Here is a 16,160-nt window from a genome sequence, read left to right as displayed (position 1 = left end):
AGCAGGGCATCTCATGTGATTGGTCAATCAGTTTGGAACTCCAAATTCTCCAAAGACTTACGCTCTGCTCTGACTGGGTTTGTAACCTGTGTGAATCCCCACCCACAGTGGACAGCAGCTACTGGCTCCTTGTGTGGCTATGGGGAGAAACATTGCAGAGAGGAGTATGTTATCATTTTACTTTATACCTGCTCCCGTTGTGCAGCCAGCTTGCACACTAAAAACATTTTTTTTCTTCTGCTGAGTAGCCCAAATATTAATTGCAGAGATGAGAGAAATTCTCTGACCTGACTCAAAAATGTGCATTTAAATCTTAATGTGTTTTCCACATTGATCCCAGATGTTATTTCAAACGCACAACTTATTTTCTGCACATTTCCTTGCAGATAAACAAACACTGTATAGTGTCTTTAAATCCTAAAGGGATTTGGACATAGGGCCATATGTATCAAGCACAAATGCATTTGCAAACGCCAAAATTCGCAGAATTTCGGCGTTTGCGAACGCATTTTTGCTAAATGGTATGTATGTAGCAAATCTACGTGCAAAATAAGGAATCGCAAAATTTGCGAATCCTTATTTTGCAATTGCATTTAAGGAATCGCACATTTTGAGATTCCTTAAATGCAATGTAAGTAGCACCAAAAAAGTGCAATTTCACCTTAAGGAATCGCAAATTACCACCAACTTTAAGTTGGTGGTAATTTGCGATTTCTTTGAAAAATGCGCTTTTTTGCATTTTTCAAAGTGCTATGTGAAGCACATAGGGCATGTATGTGCGCCACATGTGCACCCATGCTTATTTCAGGGGTGCAACAGGGTGTCCTTTGGACACCCCTGCACCCTTGAAATTGCATTCTCAATTTGCGATTCGCAAATTGCGAATCGCAAATTGAGAATGTCTTCCCATTCATTCCTATGGGCCTCTAGGCCCACAGGAATGAATGGGGAGGTATTCCTTAATTGCAAATCGCAATTTGAGATTCGCAATTAAGGAATACGTAGGATTTGCAAAATTTATTGCAAATCCTCGATACATAGCATTTTGCGATTCTCAAATAGCGATTCGCAAAACATCGCTATTTGAGAATCGCATAATGACTTTTTGATACATATGGCCCCTAGACACTAGTAGCAAGGTGCTACTATATTGAGAGTAGCAAAAGTCATTGCGTGAGCTCTTGCTAGACTTTTTAGCCAACAGTACCTAGCAAGCAGAAACTTATAGGCACATGTATAGAAAAGGAAAAGACAAACTACAATTGTTAAACTGCTGTGGCTAAAATGTATGAGCTTGCTAAAGGCTGCAGACATCAATGTGAAAAAATGATTTAATGGGTATGAGGATGGGGTTTTTTATGTAGATATTGTTCCAAGCCCCAAAGGCCTGACTCACATTTCTACTTGAGAGGTATTAATAGTATTAGTAAGGAGGAGTTTGTTTTTGACAAATGCTTACAAAATGTATGGATTTCAGGCCGGATTCTGTTTGGTAATCCCAAATGATCCGGACAATGGATTATTTTGCAACAATGATCATTTCTTTTACGCAAATGTCATGACGCTTCAGGAAAACAAACGATGCACATATTTCACAAGTTTCTTAGTAAACTGAAATAGAAAATACACAAATTCAACCATGTTATGCAATGTTGTACCTGCCATTGTTCTTTGGATTACAGGAGAATGCTGAAAGCTGAAAGAGAAATAAATGTACATGTGTAAAGATATCGCCATTAGAATTCAAAACATTTTGCTTCCACTAACCCACGTCGGAATCTTTCTCCCATTGTTCCATGCATTATTTGCTTTTGACGATTCTGACGAAACCTTCCAAATCAAATTTCTTGAAGCATTTCACTTGGGTGGCGATTCCTGTACCAATTTCATAGATGTAATTACTTACAAGAATAGGTGCTCTCACCTTGCTACAGGCAACTCATAATTCAGTAGAAAAAAAGGAAAAACCCAATTTTCACTTTTTCTCCACTCCCTCACAGATTCCCACACTGTTGGGACACGATTTTTCACTGCATGGCGTACATCCGTGTTCCCTGCCTGAAGCACACTACGACGATTTTCTGGTATGCTGTTTTTTGGGCCCCAACCTTACACTAGTCTACTGTGTGTGGGAAGATCTAGGCCAGCCTCTTGATGTAAGTGCAGTCCTGGAACCAGAGGAGAGCACAAAGCACGGTCTCTTTAATGACAGCAGACTACCACTCATGTTTACATTATCAAACATGTACACCATAGGTCACGGGAGCACTGATCTATTGGCCCAATCATGCAAAGTTCCACTGCTACTAGCTAAATCCAGATCCTTTTCAATGCCTGCGTGCCTGTCCATATGTGTGCAGTCTGTGCGAGACATGCATTGTGTTTATCAAAATGAACCAGAGTAAAGTAAGTTTTGGAATCCCATCACCTGTTCATGTGCACAAGATATAATTGAAGTTACTTTCCCAGACAGAGGAAGTGTAGTGCTGACAATCCTGAGATTGGAAAGGAGAAGACCTCAACACTGACATTAAGAAAAGGAGACAGGCTTCGCCTGAATAATTCAATGAGGTTCTTTTGCTGCAAATAGCCATTTTGTAAAAGGTGGGACAGCAGTCTCTTGTTCAGAGAGTGAAGGGTCCTTTTGAGGATTCCAATCTTTTGTCTCAAGTCTTGGTCACGGGCAGTGTGGTGGTTGATGTCCAGATGTAAAAAGTTTATGCCTCTTTGCGCCTGTGTTGTAGGTGCTACAGCCACCCTATTGTGAGGAGACTCACTCTAGACAAGGCTGAGTCTTGAAATTAGTCAAATGACACATAAAAGGAGAACCAACCCAAGTTAGTTCTGAAAGTGCACACCAAGAATACATATCTCCAGTCTGCTCTGCCTGTATAAAAGTGGGAGCTGTTGGCCCACTTGTTTTTCTAGTTCCAAATTCTCTCTGGCCAAAAAAAGGATGCTCCACAGAATTCTTCAGCAACTACTGTGCTATTAGGTTTGGTGTTTCCCAAAAAGTCAGTTGTCCAGAATTGAGAGACATCACTTGGAGATTTATCTAAAGGAAAAACTGCCTCCCTCTCGTGGAACACATGTAAGATTTACAAAGTGGTGTTCACCATGATCAGCATTACAACAAAAGTCTTTACAATGTAGATAATTACAATGTGGGGCCTTTTAACCCCTTCGGTGCGTTGGATGGTCAGGGGCCATCCGAAGTACCAGTGCTCATGTGCATCGGACGGCCCCCGGCAGTCCCATCACATGGCACAGGAAATCCCTATGATGTGGGCACCAGAGGGATTCCCTTTCACCCTTAACAGCCTCGGGAGCCGGACAAGAGCTTCCCCAGCTCCCTAGGCTACAGCTTTAGTTTCCCTGAAATGAAAATCAGCACGCAAGTTGCACTGACGTCATTTCAGTGAAACCAAAACTGAAATGAGCCGAAAGGCTCATTTCAGTTTTGCTTGCTACATGCTCAGGGGGCTATCTCAGACCCCTGAGCACTTAGAAAGACGGGAGAGGTATTGTTGGAAAGGAGATAATCTTCCCTTTCCAATTGTACCCCTCCCTAGTGGATCCCTGCTTGGGGATCACCTCAGGAGGGTGACCCCCCAAGCAGGAATCCACCTACTAGCCACAAGGGAGGGGGGAGCGGCCCCTTGGGCAATGGCCTTTGCTCCACCCAAATTAAATGGGTACCTTCAGTCTTTCTGTCCCCCCTGGGGGGCAGAAATCCCACTAGATACCGAGGATTTTTGGGCAATTTAAATTGGGTGCGGACTGCCCAAAATGGGCATGCCAATGCCCCCACCCCAGCACAAATTGCAGTCTTTCTGCCCCCCTGGGATGCAGGTGGGGGTAGTATCATTTTACTCGGGAGACTGAGGGGAACACTGTGTGGTAGGACATATGTGCAGGCACGGTGATTCCATGCAAAAGTATGTGGAAAATGTTTTTTTTTTCAGTTAAATCTAAGGTTTGCCAGGGATTCTGGGTAGGACAACGTTGGGAGATCCATGCAAGCCATATCTCCCTGGATTCCCCCGGGTGTCTAGTATTCAGAAATGCGTGGGTTTGGTAGGGTTCCCTAGATGGCCGCCGAGCCTGGGCAAAATACCCAGGTGACCCCCCCTTGTAAAACCAGGTTGTTTTGTGATGGGTAAATTTGATGTCTCCTCAATACGTTTTGAGACCTTGCACCTTGCCTGTCGTGGGTACTTGGCCCACCCACACGAGTGAGGTACCATTTGTATCTGGAGACCTGGATGAACGCTGGGTGATAGGAAATTTGTGTCAGCCCAGTGATTCCACAACTTTCCCACACAGAAATTTGAGAAGAAAATCATTTTTTCAGCTAAATTTGAGGTTTGCAGGAGATTCTGGGTAGGAAAATGTTGGGGGGTCCACGCATCCTATACCTCCCTGGACTCCCCCAGGTGTCTAGTTTTCACAAATGTGTGAGTTTAGTATGTTTCTCTAGATGGCCAACAAGCCTGGGGCCAAAAACCTATGTGACCCCTCTTGCAAAACCAGGGTGTTTAGTGATATGTAATTTTGATTTGTGTCTGCCCGGTGATCCCCAACTTTCCCACACAGAAGCTTTAGAAAAAAGTGATTTTTCAGCTAAATTTGAGGTTTGGAGGGGATTCTGGGTAGGAAAACGTAGGGGCATATATGCAAGCCATACCTCCCTAAACTCCCACGGGTATCTAGCTTTTAGAAATGAGTGGGTTTGGTAGGTTTCCCTAGATGGCCGCCGAGCCTGGGGCCAAAAACGCAGGTGACACCCCTTGCAAAACCAGGTCGTTTTGTGATAGGTAATTGTGATGTCTTCTCAATATGTTTTGGGCCTTTGCCTCACACGGGTACTTGGGCCACCTACACTAGTGAAGTACTATTTTCATCAGAAGACCTGGAGGAACGCTCGGTGGTAAGAAATTTGTGTCAGCCCGGTGATCCCACAACTTTCCCACACATAAATTTGAGAAAAAAGTGGTTTTTTTCAGCTAAATTTGAGGTTTGCGGGGGATTCTGGGTAGGAAAACTTTGGAAGGTCCACGTATGCTATGCCTCGCTAGACTCCCCTGGGTGTCTAGTTTTCAGAAATGTGTGGATTTGGTAGGTTTCCCTAGATGGCTGCCGATCCTGGGACCAAAAACTCAGGTGACCTTTTGTGAGAAGTCATTTTGATGTCTCCTCAATATGCTTTGGCCCTTGCCTGTCATTGGTATTTGACCCACCCACGCGAGTGAGGTACCATTTTTATCAGAAGACATGGCAGAATGTGGGGAGGGTGGAATTTTGTGGATCCATGCAGATTCCAGAACTTTCATCACAGAAATGTGTGGAAAATGTGTTTTTGTACAATGTTTGAGGTTTGCAGGAGATTCTGGGTAACAGAACCTGGTGAGAGCCACACAAGTTACCCCCTCCTGGATTCCCCTGGGTGTTTAGTTTTCAAACATGTATAGGTTTGCTAGGTTTCCTTAGGTGCCAGCAGAGCTAGGGTTCATAATCTACAGCGAGGCACTTTGCCAAAAAATGGTCCGTTTTCACTGTAAAAAGGTTGTGGGTCCCTGTTACGTTTTGGGCCCTTTCCTGCTGCGGGCACTAGACCTACCCACACAAGTGAGGTACTATTGTTATCAGAAGACTTTGGGGACTGTGGGGTGAGTGGAATCTTGTGGATTCACACAGTTTCTAGAACTTTCCATCACAGGAATGTGAGGAAAATGTTTTTTTTTCTCCAAAGCTTGAGGTTTGCAGGGGAGTCTGGATTACGTGTTGCTCTCACCAGGTCCTGTTACCCAGAATCCCCTAGCTATTGTTTTTAAACTCCATATTTTTTTCTCCATTTCGTAAAAACATAGGTGTCTTTGATACCTATTTTTCACTCTTTATATCTTACCAAATGAATTGCTTTATACCCGGTACCCAATGAAAAACCACTGCAAGATGCTGCTCAGTTATTGGCTCTGGGTTCCCGGGTTCTTGGTGAATCTACAAGTCCTTTATATCCCCACAACTAGAAGGGTCCATGGTATGCAACGGTATATTGCTTTCACATATCTATCATACTTAGAAAAAGTTACAGGTGAAAACGTTTGCCCAAATGGCTGTTATTTTCAACTCATTTTCTATTTTATTTATTTTCAACTGTTAGTTTCTATAAAAAAAACCTTGAAGGATCTACACAAATGACCCCTTGCTGAATTTAACATTGTATCTACTTTTCAGAAATGTATAGCTTTCCGGGATCCATTATTGTTTTCGAACCTATTTCTACAACTAATTGGAAGGAGGCTGAAAGCACAAGAAGTAGCAAAAATAAGCAATGTCCCAGTAAAATGCTAAAATTGTATAAACATTTTTGGTTGTCTGACAAAAGTCTACTTGTCCCTGAAAGCTGTGAAGAGGGTGATTTCAGCACCACAAAACCTTTTTTGATACCATTTGCAGGATAGGCAGCACTTTTATCCCATTTTATCCCCCAACTACTAAATGTTACTATATTCTGGCAAATTTCTGGGTACCTTTAAAATCTCTATGATGTTAGAAGAAAAGGGCGTACATTTGGGGTGGATACCTTATGTGGTTAAAAAGTTAGGACTTTACAATGCACATAAGTATTTTTTTAATTTCATAAATTTATGTCACTTAAAAAGGGGTCTTAAGGAATGGAGTATTAATGGGTCAGAGGTGGTTAGAGGTAAAGAGTGTAAGCGTTCTTAAGGTTCCAGAGTGGGTTGAGATAAAGGGAGGCAACTTTTTTTAGGGTTTGGAGGTGAGTGGAGGGAAAGGGAGTGGACTGGTTTTTCGGGTTCAAAAGGCATGTAGAGGTAAAATAAGCGAATGGTTTCTTAGTGGGATGAAGTGGATAGAGGTAAAGGGTCTAAGAGGGTTTAAGGTTTCCAGGGCACTAATAGGTAAGGGGTGGAAAGGAGTTTTTTAAGGCTCAGTGGTATAGGGAGGAAAGGGGTTGTTAAAGGTCAGGGGTGGGTAGCGATAAAGGAATATCTAGGTTTTTAGGGTCCAGGTGTGGGTAGAGGTAAAGGGAGGTAAGGCATTTTAGAGTTCTTGCAGGTTAGCTGTAAAGTGAGGTAACAAAGTTTTAGGGTTCCGAAGTGGATAGAGGTACAGGGAGATAAGATTTTTTTAGGGTTCAAAGGCAGATAGAGGTTAAGGGACATAAGGCATTTTTAGGGGTCAGAAGTGGATAGAGGTAAAGGGTGGTAAGAGATTTTTAGGCTTAAAAAACAAATATATCTGGAGATGTTGCTCTTGCAAAGCCTATTTAAGTGGGATAAACTGAATACACTGTAATTTGAAGGAAAAAAGAATCAAGTTCAAAACTGAATATGTCAGTGTGAGAAAAAATAGGTGGGTAGTACCACAGAAAAACTTAAAACTAGAATTTTAAAACACCTGAGAGTGATCAGGAATAATGACTAGACCTATCAGACAGCTGAACATTACTGGGAAAAACATAAAAGAGCCACCAACATACTAAAACTTGATGGCATCTGCCAAAATCCATGAGATGGAAATAGAGAGAAGGCACTGAGGGAAGAAGTAGTTAAACTTTGGGACACAATCAGGATGCGGAAATGTACATGCATTCATAAGGCATTTTTAATAACACTGATTAACAAATCCATGATAAAAAAAATCGTAACATTGGAGTGCCAGCAAAATGATAATCTTGAGGGTAACAATAAAATTACATGATACGTGCACTTGATTCTCTCACATAGATCGGACATCTATCAGAACAATTGGAATTGATGATTTGAATATATTTCATAGTAGAGAAAGAAATCAACAATACAAAAGGTGAATTTCAGCTGTACCATAACATTATGAAAACTATTGAAATAAAAAAATCTGAAAACATTTGTTTTAAAATCACTTCCTGAAATCTGAATATTTTGGAGCAAATAATAATCAGAATATCCAAATAAAGTGACACTGATGGTGATCAACAATTACATTTGGGAAAAGTATGGAAAGGGCATAAATGTAATGTGACACAATTGGTAGAAATCGTAAAGGTGGACTGTGATGTTGACAAATTTAGAAACTGTGAGAATTGACTGTTGGTGACGTGTCTTTATTTATTGTGAACACTAGAGGAGAAACAAAAATTGGTAAAATATGAAATTCTAAATATTTTTCGAAATTGCCTTGGGATTTTTCTTCTGTGGTGTTTTCACTTTATTACTGTTTGTATGCTGCATAAATACTTTACACATAGCCTCTTACCTCAACTGACTGCTTTGTGCCCCGCTACTAAAGGGTTAAGCACAGGTTAATTTAGTGACTTTTGTGGTTCACCCTGACAAGGATTGTGGTTGTGCCTGATTGAGGCTTTTACCGATTCCAACCAATAACTTAATTTCTTACACATATGAGATACATACACACTGTTGAAACACAGAGTTTTAAAGAGTATGTCTTCAATGTTCCTAAAAAATGCCATTGGTGCAAATTTAAAGTAATTCTTCTATGAAGTAAATATGGTGGCTACCCCTCTTTGCTTTGTAATTGTCAATGCATTTTTGCTATACTTCTTTACTTTCCCCCTGCTTTTAGCACACTGCATTACGTATAAGCAGATTCAACTCTGCTACAATGGTTGAAGTATAAGGATTAAGCTAAACTAGGGGAGTTTTGGCTGGAAGCTATAGGAAGAGTTCTAAGAAATAAAAATGCATGTCGCCTGGGTGGATTATTATTAGCGTACAAGAAACCATAACACACATCTCCTTTCTGATTCTCTCCAATGTATATAAATAAAATGTAATGAAATTCACTTTATCAGACATTCATGATCAATTCAACTGAAATGCACTTACTGTTTGATTTGAGAGGTCAGACAAACTGCTGTTTGTTATATTTCTGCAAAAAATAAGAATCATAAAAGACGCAGACAATAAAACTGTTTGAGAAAAGAAAAGGCGTTTTTATGTTAAAGTGGTGTCATAGGCAATATAATTTATAATACATATATTTTACATTCTAAAAAAACAGCCCGAGTCATATTCGCCAATTATCTAGAGGTGACATGTGGAACCTGTAGTAATAGACTTTAAATAGAATACACCAAATGTTGGTTACTAAGAGTGATTCAGGCAAACGTTGGTAAGAAATTAGATTCAGGTGAATATTTCTCTAAAATTAGCATTTTGAATATTGAAATTAAACAGTTGATAAATGATAAATATAGTCAAGTAGCATTAAAAGTGAGAGTAATAAAAGTAAACATGAAAGCATAAACTTACTTTTTATTGCTTTTAGGATGTGCGTTTGTTGTTATCATTGAAACTATTGGTGTTCTGCCTGCAATTGTGCCTTTTTATTTATTGCATTTCAATAAGTGTGAATGTTAAGTTGTTGCCGTTAGTGTCAGTATCATTTATTTGAAATCGCAATGTAATGCTTTAATTATTAGCATGTGCAGACAGATGTTTTTAGCGGTACAGATTCTATTTATGGTCAGGTTGGTGGTTGGTTTCTACTGGCTTTCATGCGTTTCTAGCCTTTTACTCTGATTAGCGAATATAAATTAACTATATGGTCACACTAAAATTAAATACCTGAAACAACCCTGGGGATGTTTCTGACTTTTTGAATAGAAATTAAGAAAGTACTTATATCTAACAGTCGAGTAAAATTAGCTATTTAACGTGCTAATAAACTGAATAAAACTCGACTTCACTCTGTTTTTTGCAATTCTTGCCTCTTTTTTAGCGAGCTGGGTAATTTCGCCTGGGAAGACAGACATGTGCATGGACAAATGGAATACATAAAAATCTTCCTTTTAACAAATCGATATGTTTGAAAAAAGCATTTTGTGACAGCAAGACCGACAGAGGATGCCATTTCCAGACAACTACACAACATTAAAGACTTTAACACTATCAATTGGAAATATTAAAAACAAATCTTGCAGCCAGACAAAGTTAGCTTTTCTCTCAATCACCATATCAAATGGGGATACTGTGGAATTGGCCCCATTGTTCCTCATTGCCAGTGTACATATTGTCTCTTCTCTTTTTTGCTGTTTGAAACCCCTTAGCGATTACCTTTCGGATCCCTAAATGTTCTGCAATATTATTTCAATTTGTGTAGGTCTATCTAATCCGACTGAATTCATTCATTCAATCTTTTGAATTGCTACAACAGTGATACAAAAATAGGCTTCAAAAGTAACCACATTACCTTAAAAAATGTAACATAACAGTCATGTTTGGAAGCTAATGTTCCTCGCAAGAGATATCCTGGTGCTACTGACAGAAAATTGATGAGCCATGCAGGCTTGTTGGTAGGCTAAGGTAAAAGTGTTATCTAGTCTGAATAACACTAAAGCCATTATTAGCACAAACCTTTGGGGATGATTAGTAATAATATCTTTCTCAGGGCATTGTGGTTGACAAAATGGTGTTGACGACGGAGTTGATTGGTAGGTTAGAGCTGAATAATATGCCTAGGAATTTTGTGTTGTTGAGAGTTGGATGGCAGGTCTTAAGGTGTGCGAACAATATTTATATTATTTTATTTATTTATTTCAAAGGTTTTATATAGCGCTACCGGACCCAAGAGTATCAGAGCGCTTTACAAGGCAGGTGAAACAAAAATGGGATAAACCTAAAAATTAAGCGAGAACTAGTTATAAAATGATAGTGCATTCAGCAGGGCTAATGGGGCAAAGAAACAGAGATAAAAATGAAGATGGAAATGGATAATGAAAGGTAGGAGAGAGAGGGGGGTGAAGAGAGGGGGAGTAAGCATATGAAGGCATTGAGAGGGGGAGGGAAGAGGAGTGCATAAGAGAAGAGAGAGGAGTGAACATGTACAGTGTCAGAAACATTAGATACCCCAATACTTGGAACATGTACAGTGTCAGTAACATTAGATACCCCAATACTTGTTGAGAAGAAGTATTTTTAGTTCTTTTTTGAAGAGAGGGTAAGAGGGGTTGCAACGGATATTCTTTGGGAGAGAGTTCCAGATTGTGGGAGCGTTACCAGAGAACGCACGGGATTGGGTCTTTTTTGTTGTTGTCCTCATTAGCCATATAGTCGATCCAAATGTGCTCCTAGCCACAAGACACAAGAGTCGACCACCCCTGTAGCACCGAGGGGCCTATTAATAAGCTCCCAGTACCCAGAGAGCCAGACTAGATGTCTCCGGCAAAAACCTTGGACGGACAGTCTCCCTTCGGGCCAATTCGGCGTGTGGTCCAATAGCTGTATGGCTTGGGGTGCCTCCCTTTGGACAAGGAGATTTTTAGGCCTAATCATCGGACCCGGGGGAACCCCCCCCCCCCCCCCCCCCCGGGTTGACTAACTGTTCCTTCTCCATTTAATCAAAAGGTCCCAGAGTCTCAATGATCGGGGGCTACATGTTCTAGTTAGATCGACCTTCGATGTTACATATAGTGGAGACAGCCACTCTGCATGTGTTGGGGGGTTTATATTGACCCAGTTTTTACAGATTTCTCTTCTTGCTAATAAGATAGCATAGAATAAGAACTCTCTTTCTAAACCCTTGATGTTATTGTTTAGGCCGAAGATGATTAAAGACCAAGACCACGAGATAGGTGTTCTGAGGATTGATTCAAGTGTTTTCCTGATTTCTTGCCAAAAGGTGGCAATACTCGGGCACTCCCAAAACATATGAAGATCTGAGGCTGCTGGATAGGAGCATTTGCTACAGCATTTCCCGGGTTGGAATTTCGAGAGCCGTTTAGGGGAGTAATATGCCCTATGAAGCGTGAAGAAGTGATTACGCCTCAGCCATGCTGGCTTGATGATTTTGTAGAGGAGGGTAAAAGATTCCTCCCATATGTCCTCCATATGTGGTTCTCCCTCTGCACCCCAAAGTTTTGCCTGGAAATTGGGGTCGCTCTCTCCATCCTCTATGATGTGCCAATAGAAGAGTGTGACTTCCTTTCTTCCCGCGGGTCAATCAATCAATCAGTGACACTTATAGAGCGCGCTACATACCCGTAGGGTCTCAAGGCGCTGGGGGGGGGGGGTGCCGCTACTGCTCGAACAGCCAGGTCTTCAGCTTCTTCCTGAAGGAGAGGTGGTCTTGGGTCAGGCGCAGGTCGGTCGGGAGGGAGTTCCAGGTCTTGGCGGCCAGGTAGGAGAAGGACCTTCCTCCTGTAGTCGCTCTTCGGATGCGGGGGACGGCGGCGAGGGTGTGGTTGGCTGATCGGAGGTGGCGTTTGGCAGCGTAGAAGTTGACTCGGCTGTTGAGGTAGCTCGGGCCTTGGTCGTGTAGGGCTTTGTGTGCGTGGGTGAGGAGGCGGAAGGTGATTCTTTTGTTGACGGGGAGCCAGTGAAGGTCTCTCAGATGCCTGGAGATGTGGCTGGTTCGTGGGATGTCGAGGATGAGTCTGGCTGAGGCGTTCTGGATCCGCTGGAGTCTCTTCTGGAGCTTGGCGGTGGTGCCGGCGTAGAGGGCGTTGCCGTAGTCCAGTCGGCTGGTGACGAGGGCCTGGGTGACGGTCTTCCTGGTCTCGGTGGGGATCCACCAGAAGATCTTCCGTAGCATGCGTAGGATGTTGAAGCACGCCGAGGAGACGTTGTTGACTTGCCTGGTAATGGAGAGGGAGGAGTCCAGGATGAAGCCCAGGTTGCGTGCATGGTCTGTCGGTTTGGGTGCGGTGCCCAGGGCGGGGGGCCACCAGGAGTCGTCCCAGGCGGAGGGCGAGGTCTCTCCACTAGGGTGTTTTCTAAGGGGCTATAGTCACCCATCATTGCTTTTTTCTTTGTTTGAGTTCGAAGCTAGCTGGCCAGTTGTAAATATACTATCCAGGAGCGTGATGATGTTACCCTGAGTTTGAATGGAGCCCATTCCATAAAGGATCCTTCTACCAGCAGTTCCCCTCACTGTGTTATACCTGCGTCCAAAAGGACCCTTTTAACTGTATTGGAATCTTGTGGTGATAGCCCGGGTAAATCCCAAATCGGTGCGTGTTTGGATAGATATCCTATCCCGGCCTTGGATTTAATTTGGGACCATTCTTTTATAGTGCCCAATAATGTCTTTAGTCTGACTTTTTTGAAAAACTTCTGGTGGCCGAACTTAAACAAGAAGCCGTTCAATGGAAGGTCCGATCCCAGTAGCATTGCCTTATACATAAGACCATTTGCATTTTCCCAGGGGATCTTAAGTAGCATCCTGGAATGAGTCAAGTGAAATGCCCAAGCGTAGCATTCCAGGTCTGGCAATGCAAGCCCCCCTTTTTCTCTTCTCCTTCTCAGTTTCTTCCAAGCCAGACTGCTGGATTTATATCCCCAAATAAATGAGTTGATATTTTGTTGGCATTTTGCAAGTTGTTTGGGTCAAAAGTTAACGGAATGGTATTAAACATAAATGTATATTTCGGGAGAATGCTCATTTTTATCAGGCTGGTTCTCCCATAGATGGTAAGCGGGAGAAAGGACCAAGCTTTCATCAAGGAATGGGATTCGCGGGAGATCCGAGCTAAGTTGTTTTGAGCCAGATGATCCAAGTCTTTAGTTATTGTAACTCCCAGATACCTCATTGAGGATTTACCGGGAGTTGGAGATTAGAAATATTCCAAACCATAATTTCCGTTTTCCCGGTATTTATTTCATATATCGAGAATCTTCCAAATTCCTCCTCCTTCTTTATAACTGTAGGAAATGCCAAAGCGGGATCAGTTGTATAGATGAGTATATCATCAGCATATAGGCCGATCTTCTTATCCCAGCCAGAAAAAGTAAAATGTGGAATATTAATGTTCTCCCTGATGGACTGTGCAAACGGTTCCACGTATAAATTAAAAAGGAGGGGGGATAGGGGACAGCCCTGCCTTGTTCCTCGGCTAATTTTAAAAGGAGTTGTTCGCGTGCCGTTTATTAGTTGGGATGCTCTAGGGTTGTTGTATAATAGGCCGATAGCTCTGCAAAATTTGGGACCAAGATGGAATTTGCCCATTATTATGTTTAAATATGCCCAATTTACCCTATCGAACGCTTTTGTGGCGTCGAGTGTCATGATTGCCAGGGGTAAGCCAAAAGTTGAGGCAATATCCGTGGCTCCCACCAAATCATAAGTTTAGTCGGCTAGTTGCCGGCCTCTGATGAACCCCTTTTGGTCAGGGTGGATAATTGATCCAATCTCGCTTCCCAATCGCGCTGCCAGAATTGACGCAAAGATTTTATAGTCATTGTTGAGAAGCGAGATTGGGCGATATGATCCACACTCAGCTAGATCTTTACCTGTTTTTAATATTAGAGCTATGTTTGCTTCCCCCCAGGAACTTGGTGGTGTCTCCCCTCTGATTAGTATATTATTAAAGAGGCTCGTAAGGACTGGAGTAAGAGTGGAATTAAGGGCCCTATATAATTCTCCTGGGAGACCATCCGGTCCCGGGATTGGGTCTTTTGACATTTGAGTCTAGGTGGTATCAGGATAAGGGAGTTTGTGCTCCTCAGGGACCTGGAGCAACATGCTTTATATAGTTTTGTTGCAAGGTAAGAAGGGGTGTTTTGATTAGGAGCTTTGTGAGTGATGCAGGCAATCTTATAGGTGAATCTACCTTCTATTGGGAGCCACTTGAGATTTTTGAGGACGGGGAGATGTGATCAAATTTTCTACAATCAGAGATTAGTCTAGCAGCAAGGTTGAGGACATATTTAATTGGAGCAAGATGGATTATAGGGGTGCCAGCCAAAGTGGCGTTACCATAGTCAATCCCGGAAAGGACAAGCGATTGGACAAGTTTGAAATCTTCTGCTGGAATAAAAGGTGTAAGTTTCTTAAGGTGGAGAAGGGAGAAAAGAGCGCTTTTGGATGCATATAAATGTGGGGGATGAGATTTAGATTCTGGTCAATAAAATAAGGTTCAATGAAGGATGTGTATTTAACAAAGGGTATTTTTTTTGTTTTGTCAGGGTTAACCGTAATGTTGTTAAGAGACACTTACAAATGCATGTCATGGGTCTGTAAGCTCAGTGCACTGGTGGCTCTGTGCAGAGATATGCATTTGACCAAATAGTTATTGTTCACATCCCCGTTATGGAGTCAACTTTAAATTCATTTTATGTTGAGTAACAATATACGTCCTTTATCTGTCATAAGCACCATGTACTCATTCTACTGTATGTATAGATGTTTTAGAACAATACATTGTGCTCTTGATACACTTATATCACTGGCTGCTTGGAGAATTTCTGAAGAAATGGCAGAGAGAGGCAAATTCTTTCCGAAATATCTAACATTCTTGAATGCACTGTGTGCCTCTTAAGAGTCATTTTTCTAATCTCAATGGCCTGTACTCAGCCAAATCTTACTACTTGGTGTATTGTGTGAAATTGAGAAATGAAGGGCGATATTTGAAAGTGAGCATAGAGGGGACATTTGGCTGTGCTTGGCTAGTCTGGTTTAGAGAAATTCAGGTTCTAAAGTTGGATATAAATGTCGGCTATGCACAGTGCTGCAAGTCTGATGCATTGTATGAGGTAAGACTGGAACAGAACTCACCATGCTGCCAGCAGAGCTAACCTACCTAGATAAACTGTTAGACACAACACAACTCTACACCAGACAAAGGGCACTCCTTCACTTAGGCACAGTTGAGTAGGCAACCATATTGACTCCAGTTTAAGACATGAATTTGAGCACCGTGGAGAAATGAGACAGATTCTGTCAACAGAACACTGATAGATCCTGATAATTCTTCGGATAACCTTTCCTGCTGAGGCACCCCTAAGATAAAGGGAATTTCAGGGATCCCCTTGCTGGTAACAGATATGCACCTTAGTGAAGGTAATCCAGAAGGACAAAAATATTGCTGTGGGTGCCCCATAAAATTTGTGACATCCCCTCAATTTCGCCATGCATCCCAGCAGTGGGTAAGGCCGGAATTCTATTTTCTTCTTCAGGGACAGCTTTGGTGCAGAGTCCGATAGGAGGCCAGGAAAAACAAAGCAGTTCTTGCACCACCATTCTGTGGTGCACTGACGTTTGCAATGTCACTACCATTCTTCGGCTGTGGCCCAACCACCTGTGTAATTAAGGGGTAGTGCCAATGGCAGAGGCCTAGCAGCGAGGTGCCTGCAATTAGACCTGAATGAAGGCGGTGCATCCTCCCCACACTTCTAAAGAGAACTGAGTGCAGG

At 42.2% G+C, this 16,160-nt stretch overlaps 1 protein-coding gene across 1 annotated transcript in view; it reads right to left on the bottom strand.

The window, feature by feature from the left end:
- The window catches only part of LOC144772946 (adhesion G-protein coupled receptor G2-like), a 1,412,864-nt gene that overhangs the window by 417,156 nt on the left and 979,548 nt on the right, over window positions 1-16,160 (bottom strand). The window contains exons 20-21 of the mRNA XM_078657647.1: window positions 8,856-8,898; window positions 1,659-1,696 (exon numbers count right to left, since the gene is read on the bottom strand). Of these exons, the coding sequence (XP_078513773.1) occupies window positions 1,659-1,696; window positions 8,856-8,898 (81 nt within the window). The remainder of the gene's footprint in view (window positions 1-1,658; window positions 1,697-8,855; window positions 8,899-16,160) is intronic.

This window comes from Lissotriton helveticus, chromosome 8 (genome assembly GCF_964261635.1).
Source record: "Lissotriton helveticus chromosome 8, aLisHel1.1, whole genome shotgun sequence".
Taxonomy (NCBI): Eukaryota; Metazoa; Chordata; class Amphibia; order Caudata; family Salamandridae; genus Lissotriton; species Lissotriton helveticus.
This window is presented reverse-complemented; position numbering and strand designations above follow the sequence as displayed.